Genomic DNA, 26,558 nt, shown 5'->3' on the forward strand with positions numbered 1-26,558 from the left:
AACGTGTGTAAACGCACGCTTTGATCAAACCTTTTATTCCCCTTGATGATATTGTGCTTTTTTTTCCCCTCAATGCCCTCCAAAGTTTCAATGTTTGGCCGTGTCTGCCATATCTGTTTTGTTTAAAAAAAAAAAAGGAAAAAAAAGGAATGCATCGGTTCCTGCATGTAGAATTCAGAAATCTCATGGCATTGAAAGAAAACTGGCAGCAGTTGAGTGCCGAGGTCAAAGGTCAGATGAGCAGGCATCACACCTGATAAACACCTGGGGCAACTGTACAGTAAAAAAAAAAAAAAACAACAAGATTAAGAAATATTGCTTTAATTTGAGAGAGACAAAAAAAACTCTTCCGTGTTAAAATTTGATGTTCCTCCAGCGTTCTTACGTCAGTCTTTAATGTCAGGTGATCCTTCAAATGTCAGTGTAAATTGTTGAGTGTACCATTAGTGCTCAGTCGTGTTTTTCATAGTTACCAGTGCCGATGGAGTTTTTTTTTTTAGAGCGTCATATTCTGCTGGAAAAGTTTCATTTTAATGGTAATATGCCATGAGCGGAGGTGTACGAGTAACTTCACAAGTTGACCATAGTCTAGAGCGATGACATGCTCATCTACTCCCAGAACCTGGCAGAACGAAATGTTGCAGCTCGTCCGGTCTTCAATGATGAGCCCAAAAGAGGCCACTTCACAGAGCCGGCCCAAGGCTTAAGAGAACTGAGAGGCAGGACAAGATGGCGGGCTGGACTTGGTTAACTTTAGATTTTACACAAATCTCATTGTTTTGTTTTTCACCTAAAATAGTAATTAAAACATCCAAGATGTGTTTTGCCTCATCAAAATGTGGAATTTGATCAGCAAACTACTCATTCTAAGACAACTATGCCTTGGGCTAAATGACTTGGCTTCAAGTACGATGCCACACGATTCAGAAATGAAGGTACAGACTGCACAAACAGATAAACGACATGATGCATCTCATTTCACCACAACTAAAGGCAGCGACAAAAAAAAAGTCAAGCTCTCACGATGATGACATTTCTCATGCAACCCTTTAGCAAGCCTACATAGTATTTATGCCTAAAAGTCACTGCATGGGTAAATAAGAAACAAGCAACACACACACACACACACACACACACATATATATATATATATATATATATATATATATCCATGGGCCACTGTAAAGTAATATGGTTCTGTCATAACGTTTTGAATGAAAATCTGCATTTGGATAAGACACCTTTAGTATAGTTTTGATTTTAAGGCATAATAAAGATCAAATGCAAGTACGAGTGGATTTACATTGAAAATTTCAAACGCATCAAGAAAACCATGTGCTAAGGAAATTTCAAACCATTTGGAACGCACAGAGACGAGCTTTTGTGCAAAAATGAACTTAAAGGTGCCTTTAAAAAAGTGTCAAAGTACTTTTGAAAACAAAAAAGCAAACCCCCAATAGGTGGCAGCAAGAGGCCGCTTTATTTGAGTAAAGCATTGAACGATTCATTCAGCCAAAGAAGCCAATAGGATGAACGGACAGTTGAATCAATCCCTGAATCATCGACTCACCCGAGTCTTCTTGGCGAAGGCCTGAATCGTTCGTGCAGGGAAACGTCGCTGTGTATTATTATTAAGATATGGCCAACTGTTCTGCTGTTTATTTTATTATACTTATCGCAATGATTTTACTACTACTATCAATAAAATTAATATTAATAATGATAATATTGCCGGAAGTTGTACAGCGCATGCGTCACGTGTTCATCATCAGCATCCATGACAACCGTCCTGTGGGTGTTGTTTGAATCTCGCTGTGTCGATTGGCATCTGATCTCTGCGTCCTCCGTGACAATTTTTCCAGATTATCGATATTATTGATCGTTGGATACGTCGATTGATCGCCTGCTGTTCCCATCACTCAGGTTTGACCCTTTTTATTACGCTGTGCTTTGTGTTTGTGTTCAGTATGTCTTGTGTTCACTACAGGTTCCAGAGTCGACTCACCTACGACTCGCTCCAGTTTGAAGGCCTCAACATCAGCGCGGGGGAGCTGAAGCGGCAGATCATGAGGAGCAAGAGGCTGAAGTTCTGCCAGCTGAAGATCAGCAACGCCCAGACTGATGAAGGTGAGTTGAGGAAAAGACACTTCAACTGTTCTACGCTAACATTAGATGCGTTACATCAGACACTTCTGGAAGCTGTAAGGTGGTGCTGATGCTGACATGTAGGGATGTTTTGGCTGTTTTAAAAGGCTAATGGCTCTCAAAGTATACCGTGCTCCATAATTATGTGCTGATTCTGATTTTATTTTGCTGTCAGAATACACAGATGATGCTCTCATCCCTAAAAACACGTCGGTCATCATCAGACGGATCCCTGCGGCGGGACTGAAGTCCTCAAACAGAAGATTTGTTGGGTAAGTGCTGTGAAATGAGCACACGCGTCCTCTGTTAGATGTTATATGAAGACTCCTGGTCTGTCCCTGGTGTTTTAGTCACACAAGCTCCTTTGTTTTGCAGACATCAAGCTGGACGCTGGCGTGAACCTTCACCTAGAGCTGATCCTTCACTCCTCTCACTGGAGCAGTTGTTGAAGGTATTGAACAAATGAATAGCACAATAGCAAAACGCAATGTAAAGCACACAATATACGCACACGCACTCAGCTTCTTAGGGAGATTTGAGATTGTTTGAAGGGTTGAGGGTGAAAAAGATTCAAATGTGCAAATGCCTGTGAAACAGACTGAGAATCTGGCTGAGGCAAAGGCGTCAGAGGAGGACAAGCTGAAAGCGGTGATGTACCAGTCCAGCCTGTGCTACTACTCCAGCAGGTGAGCGTTCAGACACTGACAGGTTTGCTTTGTGAGAGATGTCTGAGCTGATTCTCATGGTTCTGATGTTCACTAGTGAGGCCATGAGGCTGCTTGGGATCCCGGGACACCACATTAGGCACTGCCCCACTAATGTGGTAACTGGGTTTTCCAAGCTCACGGTTGCTGTGAACTTGAGCTCTTGTCCTCATCAGTCAGATTGTTTGCTCAGAGTTTGACTGTCACTCCTCAATTCACAGGGCAGCCGCTCCGCGCCGCACAAGCGCATCCGGAAGAGCACAGGGATTCCCCGCAGCTTCCTGTTGGAGGTGGACGACCCAGACCGAAAGGGAGTCATGATAGACGGCAGCGGCCGATACGTCATTCCCATCATAGACGCGTGAGTAAACTGTACTTGGCATAGCCGCATGTTCTAGTGTTTGTCCAAATCTCACATGATGTCTGCTTGTGTGTGTTTGCGCTCGATCTGTTCAGTGAGGCCTATGCTGCTGAGAAGAGAAAGAGGCCGACCTTCTCCTGCCAGACCGAGCCTTTGCCCTCCTCGTCCTCAGCAGGTGCGGCATCTTCGGTCCGGGACGCCGGAGGGAAACGGTCCCGCTCCCCATCTTCACCAGAGACGCGCGGCGACCAGAAGAGACCACGTCGCTGAGAGACCTTCATGCAAGAGACCTGGAGCCGACGTGTAAATATTGTACATAGTTTATTAATAAAAGATAATAAAGATTATAGCCGCATGAACTGTGTGGACTGGTTAACCTTCACTCCAGCAGTGCAACAAACACACACACATACAGGCATACATGGTTTATGAGGTCAATGTGACTTTTTGGTGGTTTACGGGGACATACCTTTGCCAACATCCTACGAACATAAAACTTGTGCCAAAATTTTTTATTTGAGCTACAAAAGGCAAACAACGCTTAAAAACAGCAATTTTAGTTTCACAACACACTCAAATTAACTATGTGACATTTTACAGGCTTATGGGGACAGACAAAATCATGGTTTACAAGGTCTGTTTACATGTTACACACAAACCTAGCCCCTTCATGGTTTAAAAGGACTGATTAACACATTTTACATATCACACTATTCTGCTATTGCAGTAAGGGTGACAACAGAACAGACTCTGGCTTTCCTCAGCTAGACACCTGCTAAACCCATCTCAGTTGCTAAGGTTCTGCCTGTCACTTCTTAAATGACAAAATACTATTTTGCTTAAAATACACTTTTGATTTAACAATTCTGTAGGCTTATTGTGTTGTATCAGTTAAACAATCTGTTTAATGTACTGTTGAACAATAACCTGAAAAAGACAGCATTTTAACATTAAAGTATGAAGAGTTAATTGTTTAAGGGCCTTTGCTCTTATTTTATAGGACAGTAGATATTTTGAAAGGCAACTTCAGATAAAAAAAGAACATAATTGGCAAAGAACCTTCAACCATGAACAACCAGAAGCACAACTGTACGATAACATATTCATTATTTTATTCTTTTACTTGGCCAGAGCACAAATGTTCCCCTCTGTGAACTCTGTGTGGAGTTTGCATGTTCTCTGTGTTGGAGTGGGTTTCCTCCAGGTGCTCCGGTTTCCCCCACAGTCCAAAGACAAGCGGTACAGGGGATTGAATACACTAAATTGTCCGTAGTGTGTGTGTATGAGTGTGTATGGATGTTTTCCAGTGATGGGTTGCAGCTGGAAGAACAACCGCAACGTAAAACATATTCTGGATAAGTTGGTGGTTCATTTCACTGTGGAAACCCCTGATAAATAAAGGGGTTAAGCCGAAAAGAAAATGAATGAATGAATGATTACAGCTTATAAACAAACTAATGGTATTTTAAAATTTAATTAAGTCGTTCAACAGATTATTCTTTTTCAAATTTAAATATTTATACTAGAACACAACATGGTAGTGCACTAGAATACTGTCAAATACAAAACATTGCCACTCAATGACAGAAATAAAAAAATAAACTTTTTTAATTTTACTTTTGAAGTCCAGGAAAACAGCAGGGGAACTAAACATGTATATACATTTTATTATGAAATGCATCAACTATTATCGCTCTGACAAGAACAAAAAATAGATGGATAAAAATAGATAAAAAGATAGAAAAAAAGAAAAAAAGATAAAACTAGACATAAAAGTTTGATTCCACAAATTGAATGATACATACAGAATGATATGAACACAAAACAGATTAAAAACTAAATTTCGTAATGTGACAGTAATATAATGTGTTATAATGTGACTAATTAATATCATACACATTTTCACTTTTTTGTCACAGTGACAATATTTGACCATTTTCAAACATGTCAATAAAAAACAAAAAACATGTCTTTTTGCTACTCAACACTGTTGTAAATGTTTAGTCTGAGGGACTGCATTTGTGGGTTATGTATTTTTGTGTGATGGGTATTGCCCAGGCTCATGAAGCAGACGTGGACCTGGACTGTGGAGCAGTACCAGACTGTGGAGTAGTGGCAGACATGGGTTGAGAAGCAGAGGCAAACTGTAGAGCAATGTAGAGACTACCCTAGAGTGATGATGGACTGTGAAGCACTGGCATGGAACAGAAGTGGGTTTGAAAATGGTTAAATATTGTCACTCTGTGACAAGGAAAAAAAATGAAAATGTGTATAATAATAATCAGTCTTTTGAACTCATTACAGCCTTCACGTCTGCTTTTGTCCATGGTCTTCTCATGTAGGTTGTTCTGCCAGTGCTAGAGCCTGAAAGCAAACAAGATGATTAACTGTTAGCATCACTGACTTTTAATAGATCATATCAACTGTTCATCAATATCGTTTAAAAGTCTCTTTCTTGGAAAAAAGGTTAATCCTTAGGTGTGCACTTACACCATGGTTATACATCACACAACTACATGATTTAACAGCAACATATGCGAGTATAACTTTCAGTAGCTGCTTTGAATCATTGTGGACTATTGAAAGTGATATGACCTTTCCATGTAAAGACTTTTCTTAATTTTAAAAAAAGGCAATCAATAATTTCATAATATTCCCTATTATATTTTTCCACTGGAGAAAGTCTTCCGTTTTTTAGTTTAGCTGAATAATAAAAAGGTAAAAACTGCAAAGGTCAATATTATGAGCACAAAAAATAAAATAAAAATATATAAAATTATAAAAATTAAAATTTATTTTTTGATTTTTTTGTCAGCCAGATATCGCAGAGCCCTATTTAAAAATGGCCAGATACAAAAGAGAAAGTGATAAATGGAAGACATTGACGAGAAATGTAGCATAGGAAAAAGCATTTGTGCATTTGCGCTACAAGCACTGCGATAGAAAGTCTGAACGTGTATTGAGTGCTGCTGGAAACATTGCGACTCCAACTAGGTCTGCTTAATCCAGACAATGTGTCAGCATGTTAGCTTTTCTGTCAAATAATTTACCAAAAACAGTGGAGAGTTAGTAGCCTACGCTGTTTTTTCCTCAACATCTCATTTATATTGTTATCAATAGGCTAATATTTTTTGTTCTTCTTTTTATTATTATCATTATTATTATTATTAGTTACTATTTATATTATCACTGATACTGAAAAGTGTTATTTAGGCTATTTGTGAAGTTCTTAAAAATGTAACATTTAATTATTATACAGGAGGGGGGAACCAGTGAATATTGTCCTCACCACTTAAAAAAATGTGTAAATAAAAACAAAAAAAAAAAAACTAAAAATAAAGGATAAAAGGAAAAGCATGCTCTTCATCATTTTTCATAATCTGATTTGTACATGCTGCTGTGTGTGTGCACTTAGGCTAGACGAGCAGAGTACACACATCTAAAGTTATCTTACTGTGAGCGTTTTAATGGTCAAATAGGTGTCAAAATGCTGTGTTCAGTGATCATTTATAAGAAGCTTAAAGCACAGTTTGTTTCATATTTTTATTCTATTGTACATATTTCCCTTTGCTCATTTACAGGGAGGAAAATAACTGCATATATACAGTTGAAATCCGAATTATTAGCCCTCCTGAATTATTAGCAACCATTTTCCACCAATTTCTGTTTAATGGAAAGAAGATTTTTTTTCAACCCATTTCTAAACATAATAGTTTTAATAACTAATTTTTTATAACTGATTTCATTCATCTTTGTTATGATGACAGCACATACTTTACTATATATTTTTCAAAGTACAAGCATTCAGATTAAAGTACAATTCAAAGGCTTAATTAGGATAATTGGGCAAGTCATTAATATTGACCTTAAAATAGGTTTCAAAATATTTAAACCTGCTTTTATTCTAGCCAAAATAAAACAAATAAGACTTCCTCCAGAAGAAAAAAAATATTATAGAAAATACTGTAAAAAAAATCCTGAATTTGTTAAACATCCTTTTGGAAATATTTATTACAAAAATATAAATAAAAAATTCACAGGAGCGCTAATAATTTTGACTTCAGCTGAAAAATCGTTTTGAATAATCTTGTTTGCAATTATGACAAAAATAATCGTGATTATGATTTTTCCCATAATAGAGCAGCCCTTACTGTATGTGTAATGTAGCCTACAGTAGATTATGTGATGTGATCAATTAAAAAATACATTTTCTTTTTTCTTAGTAATAAACATGCTTTTACACTATACTGTATGCTTTAGAAAAGATACAATAGATGGTGAGAAGTATAGCCCCAGGCTGCAAAAATTAAACAAATATAAGAATGAAGTTGTTTAGCCTTTATAGCGCCCTATTAAATTGTGTTGGGGTAAAAAGAATGTTTACATTTCTTTGACTATCATGGCGATGTTATTACCTCAAATCTTAAACATGCGCACATTGCAAGAAATGAAAATCGCGTCACAGCACACACTACAAAATATTAAGGTTATCGAGTCAATGAAACACATCACCTGATTGCAGTATAACTTGCTTTATCAATAATTATTATTATTTATTATAGGCCAGGTTACAAATATTTGAAAATCTGTCACTACATGCCAAACACTCAAAATAGGTTCCCTTTTGCATAGCTATTAGTGGCAGTTATGAATTAAATAAATGGGCATATCGGCACGTAAGGTGAGTCGCCTATTATTTATCGTCTGTTTATTTTTCTCTGTTCATTTCTTTCACATGCATGCAGAGTGAACAGTCTGTGCTGTTTCTGCTTGTTTAATAGAGCGCCTCCTCTTATAGCCGGCCTATTTCGGTATAAAGGACAAAAAAATTTTTTTTATATACTGTATGCTATTCTATCCCCTATATTAAACACAGCAAATGTATAATTAAATATTAGAAACATAAATATTTTAAGTTTCTAAAAGCACATTTTAATGTTTAAGCATTGTTTATTGGCCGTCGGCGTCGATGATGTGCACCTCTCAAAAAATGTAACTACAAGTCGCAACGACACAGAGCGCAAGGTCGTGATTTGTTTGATGGTCGTGATTGGTCGGCTTGGCAGCGCTGACAAGTCTGGGGGCGGGACCAAGAGCCGTGCGAGTGGTGCGAGCCCAATAGAGCGATTGTTTACACGTGTGGAGTCCCATGAAGGAGCTCTGGATAGAAAGTTTTGTTTTGTGTTTATCTCATAGTTAAAGTTGTTCCACGTCCGCCGGTTCCAGCCTCAAAATGAGCGAGTTTGAGTCACTTGCATGTTCAGGAAGCGTTTAGAAAAAACAAAACAACAGCGAAGAAACTCAACACAGAGGAACATTAACACCTCACTGCCAACTAGCGTTTTGAAAGTGTTAATGCAGACCAACAGAGACATTGCGCAGAAGTAAAATAAACAGCTACGCGGGTTGCATGTGCCGTGGGTTACGCCGATCATAACGCAGAAGTATAAACCAGGCTCTATAAACTTTAATTTCATAAGTGCATACAATATAATATTAATAATAATAAGACAATTAGCATGTTTATCAAGGTGAACGACATGCAGTGAGTGGATAATTCCATATGTGCAATATGTACATTTAAATCTCTCCATTTTGCTGTAATGGCTGTGCTGTGTTTGACTGGCAATAGCTTTTAGATTATAACCCGCGACCCACTTATTAATATGCAGCCTTTTTTGATTACATGGGGCCAGTTGCACCAGCAGTGTGTAAGTTAAAATGAAGCCTAGTTGTGACTTAAAGGGACACTAATTTACAATGTACGCACTACTAAATATTTCTGTGTTGCAGCATTTCACTCAGTTTAAACCTAACGCTGTGTTCCAACTAAAAATTTACCGCAGCCTCCCCCCATGTATAATGGTAGAAAAGAGATGACGGTGAGATTAGTTTACATCGAGGAGCTTGCGATGATCTCCCTCTATTCACAGCCTTATTTTCTTCCTAAATCTCGCATTTCTTTCGGTTTGTGAATGAAGAGTTTAATTTTGTTTCAAGAAATGTTTTGTGTTAACATACATTTCTTTATGACTGGGTTTTTTCTCCCTGCTATTTTTTCTTTAACGTGTAGAATATTTAAAAAATCAAGTTTTATGTTTTGATAACTTTGTGTAATTTGTGTGCATTCACAGCAAATTTTCAAAGAACAGTTATATGTAGATGCATTAGTTGCAGAATTCTAAATCAGTTTAACGATTGAAACACTTTTTATTTGATATTAGGTGATTTAATGCAACTATGTATGACTTTACGGAGAGCTTATGACCTTACTAACTACGGTTTGCCTTAAGAGCATGTGGTGCAACCGAAGTGAAAACAACTTTAGTTATAAACATGCCAGTAGTTATTATTATTATTATTATTATTATTACTACTACTTCTATTATTATTAGGCAATTTTCTGAAGCAACCCCTGTAACCAATTTAGTGCTTTTGGGTTGTTGTTGTTTTCGGTTAAAGCGCAATGCCCCATTAACACCTCAGACAGGCTGCTTCATTAATAGCCAAACATTTTGTTTGAGATGAGGGCAGGGGTATATCTTGAGTATATTTCACAAGCAAGGTTGACACAAAATCCCCGGTTATATACCTTTTACCTATAGGCCAACTTCTGGTAATGTAGGCTTATATAGGCTGTTTCTATTCACAGCAACTTATGGACTGAACTACGTGTTAATTAAAATTTCTATATTAGGCTCGTAGCAATTGATATTGGGAGTCATGGAATATTGTTTGCATTTATTTTGCATATTGTTTGCAATATCCTACTTTAATAATAATAATAATAATTAATATTATATTAAAAAGTTTTTTCTATTTCTAAATAAATAGCCTACTGTAAATTAGGCCTACAACCATTAATGATTTATATATGAAATTAGAAATGAAATTCTTAATAATATTTGTAAAGGAAACAAATATAGGTCTTATATGTGCCGTTATATATATTTCAATTAATATGGAATATAAGTGCATGTTTTCACCAAAACTATGATAGATTTTTTTTTTAAATGTGTGATTGTGTAAAACAATATACTTTGCAAATAAAATAATGTTTTTTTTTTCTCTCTCTCTAAAGAAATTGTTACCACCTCGTTTAGAGCATCATTATGGGCATTTTACGTTATAACTAATGTGGGTCAAACAATAGATCTGTGACAGAGAAACTACAGGTTTTGGGACACACTCGTCACTACATCGTTCTTTTCCCAAACGACACATTGTACTATGATATTTCTGCCGCGAGTTACGTTGTTGTTTGGGAAACCCAGCCCTGGTGCAGAGCCAGAGGAAGAAGCGTGCTGCGCTTGTGGAGCAGATAAGAAGCAAGAGAAACTTCTAGACCAGGGGAGAGTTTCCCAAACAACGACATATATCTGAATGAAGGGGTAATCTACTGTATTTTAGCCTAATTATTATTTCTAATGTTTACACACTGTGAAATAGGCTAATCCAATCTTAAAAAAACACACACACTAAATCATTTTTTGTGAATTGTTTTTATTCCAAGCTAAATAACATTTTAGAAAATGTTGCATATCAAGCTGTTGGTATCTCCTCGCGGTTGAAATTGGCTGTTATGCGAAAAAAAACAAAAACAAATATTAGCTCGCAGGCTAGTTGCTTTTTAGATTTAATTTAAGCCTATATTCAGCTGACAGCGCACACTCAGCCGCGATACAGAGAGAAAAAGTAAATAATAGATTCTTTAATGTAAACGACTAAGAAAAACTTCGGCTATATACTCGGGAGAGGACGTAATGAGATCTAGACTGGCTGTAAAATATATACACCAATAGTAATAGTTAATCAACGCATTTTATTTAAAAAAAATCTACTCATTTTAATATTGCGATTTTTACATTTTTTAGAGAATGTCTGTTTTTATTAACTTTTCTGTCATTTATTTCAAATTTGTCATTATTTTATTAATTTGATGATGTTAATATTTTACATAGGCTATTTTATATACACATCTAAAATCATTCAAATTAAGGTTGTGACGATGAGGAAATTTCCCCACCGGTTAATCGACATGTGACAACACCGGTAATACCGGTATCATAGTGGGGGTCGGGGTTTCCTCTTTTCTTTCTGCTTTTAAATAGCTTATAAATGCATATAATACTTTCACTTTCAGTTTTGCGGGAATTGCCAATTCGGCGTAAATTGTTTGAATGGACGAATGTGATGAATGTTAGAATGTTTTTAAAACGAATAAGAAAATAAAATAGCAAGATAAGTAATTAAATTGCACAAAGTTTAAATAAGATTAAACGAATGAACAAGAAACAAATATAAAAGAAAAGCTTTCAAAATTACATTACAAAAATGACAGGTTGACACAGTCTTTAAAAAAAAATAAAAAATAAAACATTGTAAATTGGCATTTATTAACAGTGAGGTTTACTTGTTCTTTGCGAGGAATCCTGGCCAATATGTTGACCATCTCTGGCTTAAGATGGGATCTTGTGGGGCTTACTATGTTCCCCATCGTGCTGAACACACCCTCAGATGAGCAGCTTGTTGCACGTAAAGATACTTTTTGGTTACATTTGCTAACAGGGGGAACATGTTTGGTTGTCTTTTGTTGTCCTACCTGACTTCAATAGAGTGGAGGAACTATGACGTCAATTTGTATGCAAAAACCCGGAAGCGAGTTAGCATTTTAGCACTTCCGGTTCCCTCGTCCCAAAGTCAATGGGTTTTTTGAATGGGGTTTCAGTAAAATCGCTCAAATAAGGTCCGTGGCTAACACCAACTCAATATACTTTCACGTTTTGTTCTACGACATAAAACACATCAGTTACAGCACACTCTTCAACTTTTAAATCGATTATGCTTCTTTAAAAAGACGGTTGCTATCAAGTTGCTAAATGAGACTACAGGCTGCGTCGGGGGCATTATACGTCATCGAGCTGATCTGGTCTGGAGCGCAGCTCGCTTGGGCGTTTGGATTAGTCTGTGATTTAAGTATTTTCAGAATAGTATTTTATAGTTTGTTGTATTATTCTAATTGAGAATTCAGATTGTGTGTAGATAATTCCTTCACATGTAAAGGCTGTCGAGACAGATTCATTTGTTGATCATTCATTTTAATTAAACGATAATATGAAGATACTGCTCAGTTTCTTTCCTGCTCTCAGTAATGCAAACGTGTGAATAAATGTGTAAAAATACATGCATGTTAACTGTCATTTTAACGTGATCAAGTGATTTCTCGTCTTTTTTTCTTCATCAACACATTTAACTCTGTCATAACTGCAATATTTACACTCCTCCATAAAACGTATAGCAGATGTGACTGTATTGGGCTGTTTTTCGCTGTACTTCGTGACACAAAAGGAATATTGAATGTTATTCTGTGTCCATGATGATGAAACCTGCAGGCATTTGATAGACTTGTTCCTCCTCACGCCGTCGTCTGTTAAGGTAAGCGGGCTGTGTGCACGCGAGCGATACACTTATTTAAATATGTCTCATAATAATACTATATAGGCACATTTATACACATTTTTTAAACTTTTAGAACAACCGCAAAGCAAAACATGTATTTCCCACGTAAAAACGATCCAAAAGGCACAAAGGTCTATGTGTGTTTGCGTATTTATTAGTTTATAATATATAGCGTGGATTACAATATAATATACTGAGAGATTAACTCTTTGTCATGGACGTTATTTCTAAAAATAAGCTTGATAAGTCGTCTGTAGTAGGGTGGGGCTGACGTCACTGACGAGCGCCCCGAGGGCGCTGTAGTCCGTTTATAGCCTTATGTTAGCTTTTTAAGTCTTGCGTTTGCATTTAAGATCCAAAAGTGCTCAATGTTATATTTTCGTGTGACAATTATCCGGCTGAACAAAACGTGTAAGTGTAATGAACAGTGTTTGAACACAGAGCGTATTATTCGCAATCTTCGAAAACCCTATGGGAAAATCCTATAGGGATTTCCACGAGGGAACCAGTTTTATGCTAGCAGCCGATTAGCCTACAAAGTGACGTCATAGTTCCTAGTTCCTCCACTCTATTTCTTAATGTATTATTTAGCCTATTGCATTATATATTAATAGCTTAGTCCTTATGAACAATCCGTTTATAAAATAGCCTTATTAACGAATTTATAGGCTAGTGAAGAATAAACCGAATATGAAATATGATCCTTGCATAATGATCACAACTAAACAAGCTAGCACTCATTTTATATATAAACTTTAAATAAAAAAGAAAGAAATGTTAAGAAATTAAACATTGTGTAAAAAATCTAAAGACAGGCTAAATAAAAGTAATTTTATTTAACAGGCTAAAAAAATAATCAACATGTAAATGTATAAATATTTCGATAAGTATTGTTATGGAATATTTATAACTATATGATCTTGCTTTTTTGGTTATATCCATACAAGCTTTGAGCTCTCTTACAAGCACAGTTGACAGGCGCAGGTGTCTTATGTCACTGTCAGTGGCGGATTACACACAGCATACTCTGGCAAGATGTTTTATTTGTTGCCGATTGGCGTGTTGTTCCTTTTTTAAAACACCTTTTGTTTTTAAAATCCCTCAAGGTAATGTTGTCTATCGAGTTATATAGTCTCCCTCGGAGATATTGTAGTTCAGTAACATGCTTCGCAGCATATAACCGTGAAGCTTAAATAGGCTGAGCATATTTTTATTAATTTTAAGACACATTAATACAAACTAGCCACCGTTTGATTTTTTTTCGTTTACGTATATTTTTATCAATCGAAAAATGCAATGAATAGTTTAATTTGGTTTTCATTTTATTAGAATTAATATAATTAATAGGCTACACAACTCCTATTGGCTCGAATTGCGTTTTGACAGATAAGGCGTGACTTTCTGGCTCAAAGATATTTGTGCCTGTTAATTTCAGCGCTGTATTTTGAAAGATTTCGCAAAGGCTTCAGCTGTTCTACCTGTCAGCTGGTACCAGCCTCAGTTTTGCGACTTGACCTGTGTGGCGTTTCGATGTCTGAATGATAGCGAGAGAGAGATGAGATCAGACCTCAGATTCGATGTGTTGCCGCACTTCACAGTTACTTTATAGCAATTTTTAATATTGGCTCACCTAAATTAACTTTTCATTTATTAAAAGCCGAAATATTTCCAGACAGATGAAGCAACTTTCGGTTTTTAAAGACAGCGGCCTCAGTGATAAAAGACGCGCGCACACAGGTTACATTCTTGTAGGCATATTCATCTTTTATTTTTTTACATGAAATGCATAAAGTGCAAAAAAAGAAGAGCTGAACTTCGGAAAAAGTGCTCACTTCAGTTGCCGTGATGATTGCTTTGTTTCTCTGCAGTTGGCTTGTCGATGGCGCGGCATTGCTACATCATTCTTGTTTTAATAAAAATAAGATATTTATTATTAAACACTGTGAGATGATGGTCGCGTGATTTTTAAAATGAGAGTATGCCTTGCATATTTATTCTCACGTGATAAATGAAATATGACGCATTACTATGTTCAGATTTTAATTATAAAGCATGCTCTGGCCTTAAGTAAATTATTACGAATTCTATTTTCCATTTAATTAAAATAAATATTTAATAAAAAAATAAATAAATAAAACGAATACTTAGAAAAAACAAATGTGAGGACGGTGTCACGGTAAAAACGTGATGTCACCGGTGTTGCGTCTTAAAACCGGTATCACCGTCAACACCGTCTATCGTGGCAAGCCTAATTTGCTTTTTTAACTTGTGAGAGAAAAGCGAATTTTACCTGTCAGTGGCTGCACATTGCTCCTAAATAGCATAAAGCATTTCTTTCTTTTGTAACATTCTTTTTTTTTTTTTTTACTTTAACCCATTAAAAGAAAAAGTGTCATAATAAATACAATTATTATTAAAAATGCAATTAAGTTTTGTCTGTCGCATAGTTAACTATGTGATGTGGGTAAATGGTGTTTCAATGCTGCAAGTCCTATATTTCAAACCTGCGGGAAGCACTGTAATTGATCGTTTTTTTTTCCCAATAAGGTGGTTTAATAAATACATTACAATTTTTAATTAAAAGTTATTCACATTAAATAATAATAATAAAAAACATTGGTTTAAAGAATGTTAAAAACGCAGGATTATGTTTTAAATAACTCCAAATCGAGGCATTCATTTTAGGCCTCTACAAACTACAAAACGTCAATGCAAATTAATGCAATACTATATGTAAAAACAAACTATTATATACTATAGTGGCCTATAAAAAATGGTCAATATTGCCTTATTTCTCGTCTCGCTCAGCACATGTGCATTGAATCGCAAGTGACAGATACAGAGGAAATTAATAAAAATAATATAGGCTAGATTTAAAATAATATAGCCCACCTAGCAGTTTTCTTTAAAATTATTATAGGCCTGTATATAAAAATGGACTGAAAATTCTTGTAGGCCTTTTGTGATGTTCAGTTATAAAAATGCTTATCTGTACATTTGTAAAACTGTCCTGTTTAGGCTATACTGCTTCTGCTTTTGAAAAGGAAAAAAATAGTCTGGGCTATACTTTGAATTAATCAAAAACAGTTATAGGTTCAGTTTGAAATTTAACTTGATAAACAGTTAATAATGGCACCTGATGTTCAAAGAAACATCAATGGGGCGTCGATTAGGGATGTTCGGTTCTGGGTTTTTTGGATGAGACTCTTAACTCCTAATTTTGGAGTCGGTGGAATAAATAATGCATTCACTTAAAATAGTGCAAGGATTAAATATGCTGTCTCATATCGCACTTTACACAATGCTACTACGTCAATTCCAACATTGTGTTGTTCTCTGGTCAGATAAAACCAGCAGTAAATCATTTCCAGCCAAAATAAAATAGTTATCAACCTAAACTTTTTTACAGCATATTTTAATTGTCTAGTTTAACTAGTTTAGTTTAACTTAGAAAATTACAATGCAATCTTGGAGACATAAAGTTAAAACATAATTTTAATATCAAAATGTTTAATGGAAAGATGAGTGGCAGTTCATTAACAAATAATCCCAACTGAGCCCAAACAATGTTAAAAACTATATAGAATAGTCTAATTATTTAGTATAGTCTAAGTATCTAAATACTTTACAGAGAGAATAAAATAATCTGTGGTTGTTCATTTCTTTGTTTATTGATCGGTTGAAGTGTCAAAAAATAAAGTAGCTAGCTTCTTCATTTGATTTAATGACCAATTAAATATTAAACCACATACATGAAATATTTAACTTAAATAATTCATTCATAAACAAACCTAAAATAATAAATAAAAGCAGTGTGACAGAGCAGTATATGCTTTAAGGCACAGTCTCTCTTATAAATGTGGTTTTCTTTAAAGTGTACTTTTAAATAGCTCATTAGTTTACTCTTAAATATTACTGTTTGTTTGTGCAATTTGTTAATTATTGTAATTTAATAAAGGTGTGTTAATGAGACGGCGGAAGAAAAGGAGTGACTCAGACCTAGTTTTTGAACATTTTACCTTGACTATATTTTTATTTAAAAATCCTCTTTTGGAAGTTTTTGCGTTCCCTCGCAGATGTTTTGCGTTCTCGCAAAACTGTTTTTCCACAAACACTTCCTGTTCACTTCATACATGTCAACCCTCCTGTTTTACCAGGATTCTCCCAAGCCTTCCGTTTTTGCTGTGATTCTCCCATATTTCTCTTTCTTTCCATTAAAGCTGTGGGTCGATCATCGCTCTTCATATGCAACCTGTGAATTAGCGAATGCATGTATACGGATGTGCTAGGTATGATAAACTGATCCCAGATCAGCTTCTATACACACCATTTAAAGCGACACCTCTGTTATCAAACAAGTGATGAGCAGCAAATGAATATCTCATTTTCTTTTATTTCATATCAGAGGTGTCAATTTAAGAATGCACAGATCTATAATGAAAGTATTCCATTACTTAAGTAACTGTTTGTGCTCATTTAAGAGAAAATGAGTTGTGTTTAAAATAAAACACACAGGACGAACATGTTTACATATTGTTAAGTATATTTGTCTGTTTAAACACAGATCTGAATCCTGCACTTTAGCTCCTCTTTAAATGGCATGTACAGAAGTTGATCTGGGATCAGTTTATCATTCCCTGATTCAGAGGTTGCATATGAAGGGCGATGATCAACCCACAGCTTTTAATGGAAAGAAAGTAAATGCAGACATTTTTATATTTGTTTCAGAATGCTTTCAAAAATAAAAATATATGAGAAATATGGGAAAATACTTAACAATAGTATGATAGAGGGATAGAATGGTAAAATACAGGAGGGCTGACAGGTATGAAGTGAACAGGAAGTGTGGATAACGCAAAACATCTTTGTGAGGGAACAAAAACTTAAAAATATATATATATATATATTCCTATCACTGTTTTTTTTTCTACCATCCTTTTTTTTTCTCCCACTCAGTTTTTTTTTCTTCCACCCAATTTTTTTCTTCACCATCACGTCCCTTCCGAGTCTCCGTACTAATGCCTTAAAATGTAACTTAATAAATTTTTTTTAATGACATTTGATTGTAACATTTAACTTTTTCCTAACACTGATTTTGGTTGGTTAAGGTTTTGTGAAGCGTGATTCAGTAATGCTGATTTTACTATATTTATTTACCGGTTATAGAATAGTCTAACCGTGGATTAGCTTGCATGTATGGGCATAGTTTGACGTCTTTACCTAAAACTTTAAACCTTTATAGGCCTATTATAGGCCCATATAAGGATAATAAAATTTGATATAAAGCACTCGTTTGGCAATGAACCATGATCTGTCTGCGTTGATAAATGGTATAAAATCAATAATAGCAAAACTGCATATCATTATTACTATAAAAAAGTATATTACTGCCTTGAGTCAGTAACTTAGGCAGTAATGCAAAGTAATAATTAATGTGAATAAATAGCCTAAATGAAAGGAACAAGAGGGACCAAAATTAGTCATGGGATTAAAATGCCTCCTCAGTTATGATATCCTGGCGCCGGGCCTGCTACCTTCGCAAGTATATTATAAACATACGGGAAGTAGGGCTATGCAATTAATCGAAAATTCGATTTTGATTATGGCTTCAAACGAATATGAAAATCATTAATCGAGATAAAACGATTGTTGCATCATATATCGTCCTCTTTTCAGTTGTACACATTTGTTGCTCTGCAAAGCTCAGTTTCACGTGAATATTACTAAAAGCATGCATTGTAATTTTGCAGCACGGCATGTGCATCATTCATTGATGTACATTCGAATCATTCATGTTTTAAAAGCATGAATGAGACCGCATGGTTTGTGTATGCGGCACACACATATTCGCACACTGTGTGCTCAGAGCAAAGCACACACATCTAAAGTTATCTTAATGTGAGCATTTTAATGGTCAAATAGGTATCAAAACGCGATGTTCAGTGATTATTCATATTAACTCTCATTTAAGTAATAAACAAACTAGTTGAGAATCAAAAGACATGTGAAAGAGAAACCATAAATCAGAACCGTACTGCTCTTAAAGTGAAAGTGCGTGATATTCCTGCTGCCGACTGTTTTTACCATTAATCAAACAACAAAAGAAGACAATCCCTCACTGTTCTTGTCTGAAGGACTTTAGTAGCTATAATCAAAGTTTTTTTTTTTTTACAGTGAAGATGCTTAAAGCACAGTTTGTTTCATATTTTTATTCTATTGTACATATTTCCCTTTCCTTTGCAGGGAGGAAAATAAATGAATACAGTTGAAATCTAAATTATTAGCCCTACTTTCCCCCCCAATTTCTGATTAATGGAAAGAAGATTTTTTTTAACCCATTTCTAAACATAATAGTTTTAATAACTAATTTTTTATAACTGATTTCATTCATCTTTGTTATGATGACAGCACATATTTTACTAGATATTTTTCAAAATACAAGCATTCAGATTAAAGTACGATTCAAAGGCTTAATTAGGATAATTGGGCAAGTCATTGTATACCAGTAATTTCTTCTGCTGACCATCAAAAACTATTTTGCTTAAGGGAGCTATTAATATTGACCATAAAATAGATTTCAAAATATTTAAACCTGCTTTTATTTTAGCTGAAATAAAACAAATAAGACTTCCTCCAAAGGAAAAAATATTATAGGAAATACTGTGAAAAATTCCTGAATCTGTTAAACATCATTTGGGAAATATTTATAAAAAATAATAATAATAATTTCACAGGAGCCCTAATAATTTTGACTTGAACTGATAATCATTTTGAATAATTGTGATTAAAATGATGACCAAAAAAATCGTGATTATGATTTTTCCCATAATAGAGCAGCCCTAGCGGGAAGCACTGTAATTGATAAAAAAATAAGGTGTGTATTAAGGACATTTCAGTATTTATTAAGTGTTGTCCACAATAAATAATAATCATATTAATAAAAACACTGATTTAAAAAGTATTTTGTGACACCTACATCTATCATTACAAACACAGGTTTGTTTTAAAATAATAACTCTGTACCAAAGCGTTTATTTTAGGCCTGTATAAACTATAAAACATCTCTGCAAATTAATGCAATGCAATATAAAAAACAAAATTCAATATTTTGTCAATATTGCCTTGTCTCTCAGCGCACAGGCACACGCACTGAACTTCAAGTAACAGACAGAAAAAATAATTTAAAATAATGTAGCACACCTTGCAGCTTTCTTTAAAATTATGATAGGCCTGTATATAAAAATAGCGCCAGACCGTTTCTCAGTATTTCGCTGGTAATGTTTTTAAATAAATAATTAGGCCTACTTAAATATTAATTTGCTATTAATGTACAGTAATTGAGACAAAATAACATAATAGTAAAATATAAATATAATAAAAGTAAAATAAGAGTAATAATAAGAAAAAAATAAGATTTTTAATAGGTAAAAGTAAGAGTAAAATATAATCAACAAAATGTAAATTAAAACTGTGAATTAATAGGTATATAAAAAGCTTATTTATTGACCATCTTAGTCCTATCACTTTAAAATAACAAACACTGTTTATCACTCTACGACGCAATAGTTTTTATTCATAACAATTTGCTTTTGTATGTTATTATTAGCAGTAATAATTATTATATCCATATTTATATTTGTTTTATTAAAAAAAAGCTTAGATTTGCCCACCTGCAGGTTTTAGACCATATGCGGGCAACATGTTTTTTAGGATATAACTCAGGTTTATGACAACACTTAGTTATTATTGTTCATTTATTCATTTGCTGAAAATTAGAACTGCATTTAGAAATAGTTTTGAAACAAATACTTGCGCTTAACAAACGCAACTAATTATTATTATTAGGCTAACTGATGTCTGTGCGTAAAGATTTTCCAATCCACCAAGAGCGAAAGTGAAAGTAGATCATTTATCTCTCATTCTCGCGCGGTAGATGCTCTGTTTAACAGTTTTCTGTTAAAAATAACTGTTAACTGTTTGCTTGTGAAATGCTCAGTTTTTCCACTTAAACTTACTTTACGTCATGTAAATAGCAAATGCGCTTATGGCACGATGCAAGGCTATTAAAGGGAATGGGAGATGAGACTCTGATTGGTTTATTCTCAAAATACACCTATAACTCATTAAGAAAATAAACTCAACCCTTTAGATCATGCTTAAAATTTGCTTAAAATAAAAAAGGCCTAAAATGCACATTATTTTTAAAGTAATTTTAGTTACTTAGTTTCTTCCTGCATTGTTATTGACAGAAATTCTTAACATCACCACCATCACTGTCTGGCTTCCTGGATTTCTGTCAAGATTCACCTGTTATTTCCTGAAGGGAAAAAGTGAGAGAGACATTATTATTCACTTATTTAAATTATTTAATTATTTTAATTATTATTAGTTTATTTTCTTAATAAATTAAAACGTGCACTCATTGACTTCCATGTTATTATTTTTCCTACTATTGGACTTTTCTACTTTACAAGTTTATTTTTTCTGTTAAACGAAAAACAAGGTATTTTGATGGAAGAAGAAAACCTGCAATCATTGACTTCCAAAATAAAAACACCAAAAATATGGAAGTCAATGAGTACAGGTTTTCATCTTCCATCTTCTTTTGTGTTTAACAGAAAAAATAAACCCATAAAGGGTGTGCAAATGATGACACATTTGTCATTTTTGGGTATGAGCCAGTCACAGAGTTGTTTTCTACAGAGGTTTGTTAATTCTTGACAAAAGAATTAACAAACCTCTGTAAAAAACAACTCTGTGTTGGTCAAAGCGACTGGCTCATGGAGGTACTAAAACAGAAAAGCAAAGATAAAGAAAATTCAACATTCGTTTACTTACTTTTAAAGTCTCGCATAACAAACCATGCCCTCATAAACCATGAAGAAACACATGTTATAATAGTCTACTGCTAGCACCATGTAAACCTACACATACTGTGTCCTCATAAACCATGAAGAAACACAGATTGAAGGAAGTGAAGGATGAGCAAATGATGACAAAATTGTCATTTTTGGGTGAACTATCCTTTTAAGGAGTGTCAAAATAGCATTACAAAAGAATTAACAAACCTCTGTAGAAGACAGCTCTGTTTGTGTTTGTCAAAGTGACTGACTTATAGAGGTGCTGAAAGAGAGAAGTAAAGAAAGATGAAGAAAACATGAAATTCGCTTACTGAAAGCTTTAAGTCTTGCAAAACCAATCATGTCCTCATAAACCATGAAGAAACACACACGTTATAAAATAACAGTCTACTGGTAACATTGTAAACCTACACATACTGTGTCCTCATAAACCATGAAGAAACACACAGATTTAATAAAACAATAGTCTACTGCTAAGTCACATCCAATAGACATACTTGGTCCTCATAAACCATGAATAAACACACAGGACTGCTAACCTGCATTTAGCAGAAATAGGAAACTGTTACTTTAGCACTTAAAAGGATGGTTCATCCAAAAATGAAAATGTACTTGCTATTAATATACCCCAAAGCATTCCAACCCTTTAAGGGTTTATTTCTTCTGATAAACAACAAAAACAAGATATTTTGATGGAAGAAGAAAACCTGCAATCATTGACTTTCATAATAGAAAACACAAAAAATATGAAAGTCAATGGTTACAGGTTTCCATCTTCTTTTGTGTTTAACAGAAAAATAAACCCATAAAAATTTAAAACAAGTAAAGGGTGAGCAAATGATGACACAATTGTTGTTTTTGGGTGTACTCCTTTACTCTGCCCTCATAAACCATGAAGAAACATGTTATAACAGTCTACTGCTAGCACTATGTAAACCATTGTAAACCTACACATACTGTGTCCTCATATACCATGAAGAAACACACAGATTTAATAAAACAACAACCTACTGCTAAGTCACATCCAATAGACATACTTAGTTCTCATAAACCATGACTAAACATACAGGACTGCTAACCTGCATTTAGTAAAAATAGGAAACTGTCAATTTTGCACTTAAAGTGATGGTTCACCCAAAAATTAACATTTACTTACTATTAATTTACCCTCAAGTGTTCCAAACTTTTATGGGTTTATTTCTTCTGTTAAACACAAAAGATACTTTGAAAACTGATGAAAACCTGTAACCATTGACTTTCATATTATTGGTATTTTCTATTATGGAAATCTATGGTTACAGGTTTCCATCTTTTTTTTAAAAAGTATTTTCTTTTGTCTTTAACAGAAGAATTAAACCCATAAGGTTTAGAACAAGTAAAGGATGAGCAAATGATGAAACAATTGTCATTTTTGGGTAAACTATCCCTTTAACGACTGTCAAAATAGCTTGACAAAAAATTAACAAACCTCTGTAGAAGACAGCTCTGTTTGTGTTTGTCAAAGTGACGAGCTCATTGAGATACTGAAAGAAAGAAGCACAGAAAGATTAAGAAGCAGGGCTCGAAATTGCGACCATTTTGGTCGCATATGCGCCCGAAAATTAATCTATGCGACCTCATAATATATTTGGGCGCATTAGTGCGACTGCAGATAATGGTTGTAGTGCGACCTGTTTTGGTTTTTTCTAAAAACATGCTGAATCGCTCTTCCCTGCCTCTATATTGGTTCATATTAGCTGTCATTCACTCAAGGTATTGCGCTGTCAGATGACAGGGAAGGAGCTTTTATGACCACAGGAAATGCAAACGGCTGAAGAGTAAAAACTTAAAGCTCACAAGTTTGAAAACCCCACCTAAGTTGAGGCGCAGATGAAAGCGATCATGACACGTCACGTGGTGAATAATGATCCGCCAGCTGTGATCAATCGAGTACGCGCTTCTTGGAGAAGGTGCCCGAATCTCCATGCGTCGCTTTCACTGCGTGTTCAGCGCAAATGTCCGCTGAAAGTCAAATCTAATACTGTACATATCATCGCCAAAGAAGCTCGCCTTTACTAAGTTTACACTGAAACTGCGGCTCATAACAAAGACCGGATTTGCGCCGATGGTTAGCGCAAGAATCTTGCGCTGCCTACTTATTAATTGGGTCGGCTGACTCGCCTGCTTTTCCACAAACACAGAAAAATGAAGATCATCTCAGACTGAACCTTTAAATTGACACAAACTGAAACCAAAACTTTAAAAGAGTGATAGAAGCGAGACTTTACTTTCTTTCTTTTGTCTATTCTTTTTTAAGGTATATATTATTTTTTTATTTATTTACTGATGACTGCTTTGCAGCTTTCATCATTGAATTGAATGATTTATTATAATCTTTTGTTTGTTTTGTAGCAGAAATATTATTTATTAAATTGACATGCATATAAAAACAGCAGTACAAAATTAATATTTCTTACTGCAATGCTTCATTTTTGTTTGATGCAAACTATACAATTATTTTTCATAAAGTAACAGACTTTTAATAGCAGATAACCTACATTCATGCACATTCAAGGCAGTATCATAATGAGAAATGGAATTCATTGTTACTATTATTGTCATTTTCATCATCATTAATATTCTATGGCCTAATTATTAGACATTCATTTTGGAATTATTGCACACAAATATCAATGTCTTCGCAGCATTAGTTAGATAGTTGTTTCTGGTTTTTGTTAGTCCTATTAATGTTGTTTTAAAATACAATAAATCCCTTAAAAAACAATTTGCAGCGGTGCTCATTCATTTTTGGTGGGTGCTCCTAAATTTTTTCTGGTGCTCCTAAAAATTTTTTGGTGCTCCTAAATATTTGAAGTTGGGAGCACCGGTGCTACCAAGTAAAAAAGTTAATTTCGAGCCCTGAGAAGACATGTCATTGGCTTAATGAAAGCTTTATGTCTCGCAAACCAATCATGTCCTTATAAACCATGAAGAAACACACAGATTTAATAAAACAATAGCCTGCTGGTAAGTCACATCCAATAGACATACTTGGTCCTCATAAACCATGACTAAACTCAAAGGACTGCTAACCTGCATTTAGTAAAAATAGGAAACTGTCATTTTAGCACTTAAAGTGATGGTTCACCCAAAAATTTCCTTACTATGAATTTACCCTCAAGTGTTCCAAACCTTTAAGGGTTTATTTCTTCTGATAAAAAACAAAACAAGATATTTTGATTAAAGAAGAAAACCTGCAATCATTGACTTCCACAATAGAAAACACAAAAAATATGGAAGTCAATGGTTACAGGTTTCCACCTTATTTCAAAGTATCTTCTTTTGTGTTTAACAGAAAAAATAAACCCATAAAAATTTAAAACAAGCAAATGGTGAGCAAATGATGACACAATTGTACTTTTGGGTGAACTAGCCCTTTAAGGAGCGTCAAAATAGCTTGACAAAATAATTAACAAACCTCTGTAGAAGACAACTCTGTTTGTGTTTGACAAAGCGACTGGCTTATGGAGGTGCTGAAGGAGAGAAGTAAAGAAAGATGAAGAAAACATGACATTCGCTTACTGAAAGCTTTAAGTCTCACAAAACCAATCATGTCCTCATAAACCATGAAGAAACAAACGTTATGAAATAAGTCTACTGGTAACATTGTAAACCTACACATACTGTGTCCTCATGAACCATGAAGAAACACACAGATTTAATAAAACAATAGTCTACTGCTAAGTCACATTCAATAGACATACTTGGTCCTCTGGTCCTCGTAAACCATGACTAAACACACAGGACTGCTACACTGCATTTAGCAGAAATAGGAAACTGTAATTTTAGCACTTGAAGGGACTTTTTAAGTCACGCATAACAAACCATGCCCTTATAAACCATGAAGAAACAAGTTATAAGTCAACTGCTAGCACTATGTAAACTTACACATACTGTGTCCTCATAAACCATGAGTAAACACACAGATTTAATAAAACAATAGCCTGTTGCTAACTCACATCCAATAGACATACTTGGTCCTCATAAACCCTGACTAAACACACAGGACTGCTAAATTGCATTTAGTAAAAATAGGAAACTGTCATTTTAACACTCAGAGAGATTGATCACCCAAAAATGAACATTTACTCACTATTAATTTACCCTCAAGTGTTCCAAACCTACAAACAAACTAGATATTTTGACAGAAGAAGAAAACCTGCAATCAATGACTTCCATAATAGAAATCAAAAATAATATGAAAGTCAATGGTTAGAGGTATCCATCTTTTTTCAAAGTATCTTATTTGTTTTGTCAAACAGAAAAAAAGAAACCCATAAAGGTTTGGAACACTTGAGGGTAAATTAATGGTGAGTAAATGTTAATTTTTGGGTGAATCATCCCTTTAAGTGCTAAAATTACAGTTTCCTATTTCTGCTAAATGCAGTGTAGCAGTCCTGTGTGTTTAGTCATGGTTTATGAGGACCAAGTATGACTATTGGATGTGACTTAGCAGTACAATGTTTTTTTTATTAAATCTGTGTTTCTTCATGGTTTATGAGGACACAGTATGTGTAGTTTTACAATGTTAACAGAAGACTGTTGTTTTATAATGTGTGCTTCTTCATGGTTTATGAGGACATGATTGGTTTAAAGTACCAAAATAGCTTGACAAAACAATTACAAAAACCTCTGTAGAAGACAAGTCTTTGTGTTTGTCAAAGTGACAGGCTCATATAGGTACTAAAAGCGAGAAGCAAAGAAAGATGAAGAAAACTACTGAAAGCTTTAAGGCTCGCATAACCAATCATGTCCTCATAAACCCTGAAGAAATACACAGATTTAATAAAACAATAGTCTACTGCTAAGTCACATCTAATAGACATACTTGGTCCTTATAAACCATGACTAAACACGCAGGACTGCTAAACTGCATTTAGCAGAGATAGGAAACTGTTATTTTAGCACTTAAAGGGGTAGTTCATCCAAAAATTAACATTTACTCTATTAATTTACCCTCACGTGTTCCAAACCTTTATGGGTTTATTT

The 26,558-nt window shown here is 34.6% G+C and overlaps 2 protein-coding genes and 1 long non-coding RNA gene across 7 annotated transcripts in view; 1 reads left to right on the plus strand and 2 right to left on the minus strand.

Annotated features, from left to right (window-relative positions):
* The window catches only part of LOC137490337 (uncharacterized), a 205,803-nt gene that overhangs the window by 103,594 nt on the left and 75,651 nt on the right, over positions 1 to 26,558 (minus strand). The gene's annotated exons all lie outside the window — the stretch shown is intronic.
* Positions 1,550 to 4,931, plus strand: LOC100002202 (E3 ubiquitin-protein ligase RBBP6-like). 2 transcript variants are annotated; one of them, XM_073908941.1, is made up of 7 exons: positions 1,550 to 2,127; positions 2,321 to 2,417; positions 2,521 to 2,596; positions 2,743 to 2,831; positions 2,908 to 2,968; positions 3,071 to 3,210; positions 3,306 to 4,931. In XM_073908941.1, exons 1-7 carry the CDS (start codon positions 1,968 to 1,970, stop codon positions 3,478 to 3,480), a joined length of 798 nt encoding a protein of 265 aa, XP_073765042.1. In that variant the 5' UTR covers positions 1,550 to 1,967; the 3' UTR covers positions 3,481 to 4,931. The 2 variants fall into 2 exon arrangements, with proteins under 2 accessions (XP_073765042.1, NP_001373450.1); NM_001386521.1 differs by lacking the exon at positions 2,908 to 2,968 and having other exon boundaries at positions 1,699 to 2,127; positions 3,306 to 3,569.
* Positions 4,862 to 26,558, minus strand: part of LOC141375838 (uncharacterized) — a 53,158-nt gene continuing 31,461 nt past the window's right edge. For 2 of the 4 annotated variants that reach the window (XR_012384642.1, XR_012384641.1), the window contains 4 exons: positions 24,988 to 25,042; positions 22,999 to 23,053; positions 21,738 to 21,792; positions 20,735 to 20,986 (listed from right to left, as the gene is read on the minus strand). This is a non-coding gene — a long non-coding RNA (uncharacterized lncRNA). Of the gene's footprint in view, positions 5,405 to 5,512; positions 5,575 to 10,701; positions 10,788 to 20,734; positions 20,987 to 21,737; positions 21,793 to 22,998; positions 23,054 to 24,987; positions 25,043 to 26,558 lie in introns of those variants that run through there. The other 2 variants (XR_012384644.1, XR_012384643.1) reach the window with 2 other exon arrangements.

The sequence above is a fragment of the Danio rerio genome, chromosome 8 (genome assembly GCF_049306965.1).
Source record: "Danio rerio strain Tuebingen ecotype United States chromosome 8, GRCz12tu, whole genome shotgun sequence".
In the NCBI taxonomy this organism is placed as follows: Eukaryota; Metazoa; Chordata; class Actinopteri; order Cypriniformes; family Danionidae; genus Danio; species Danio rerio.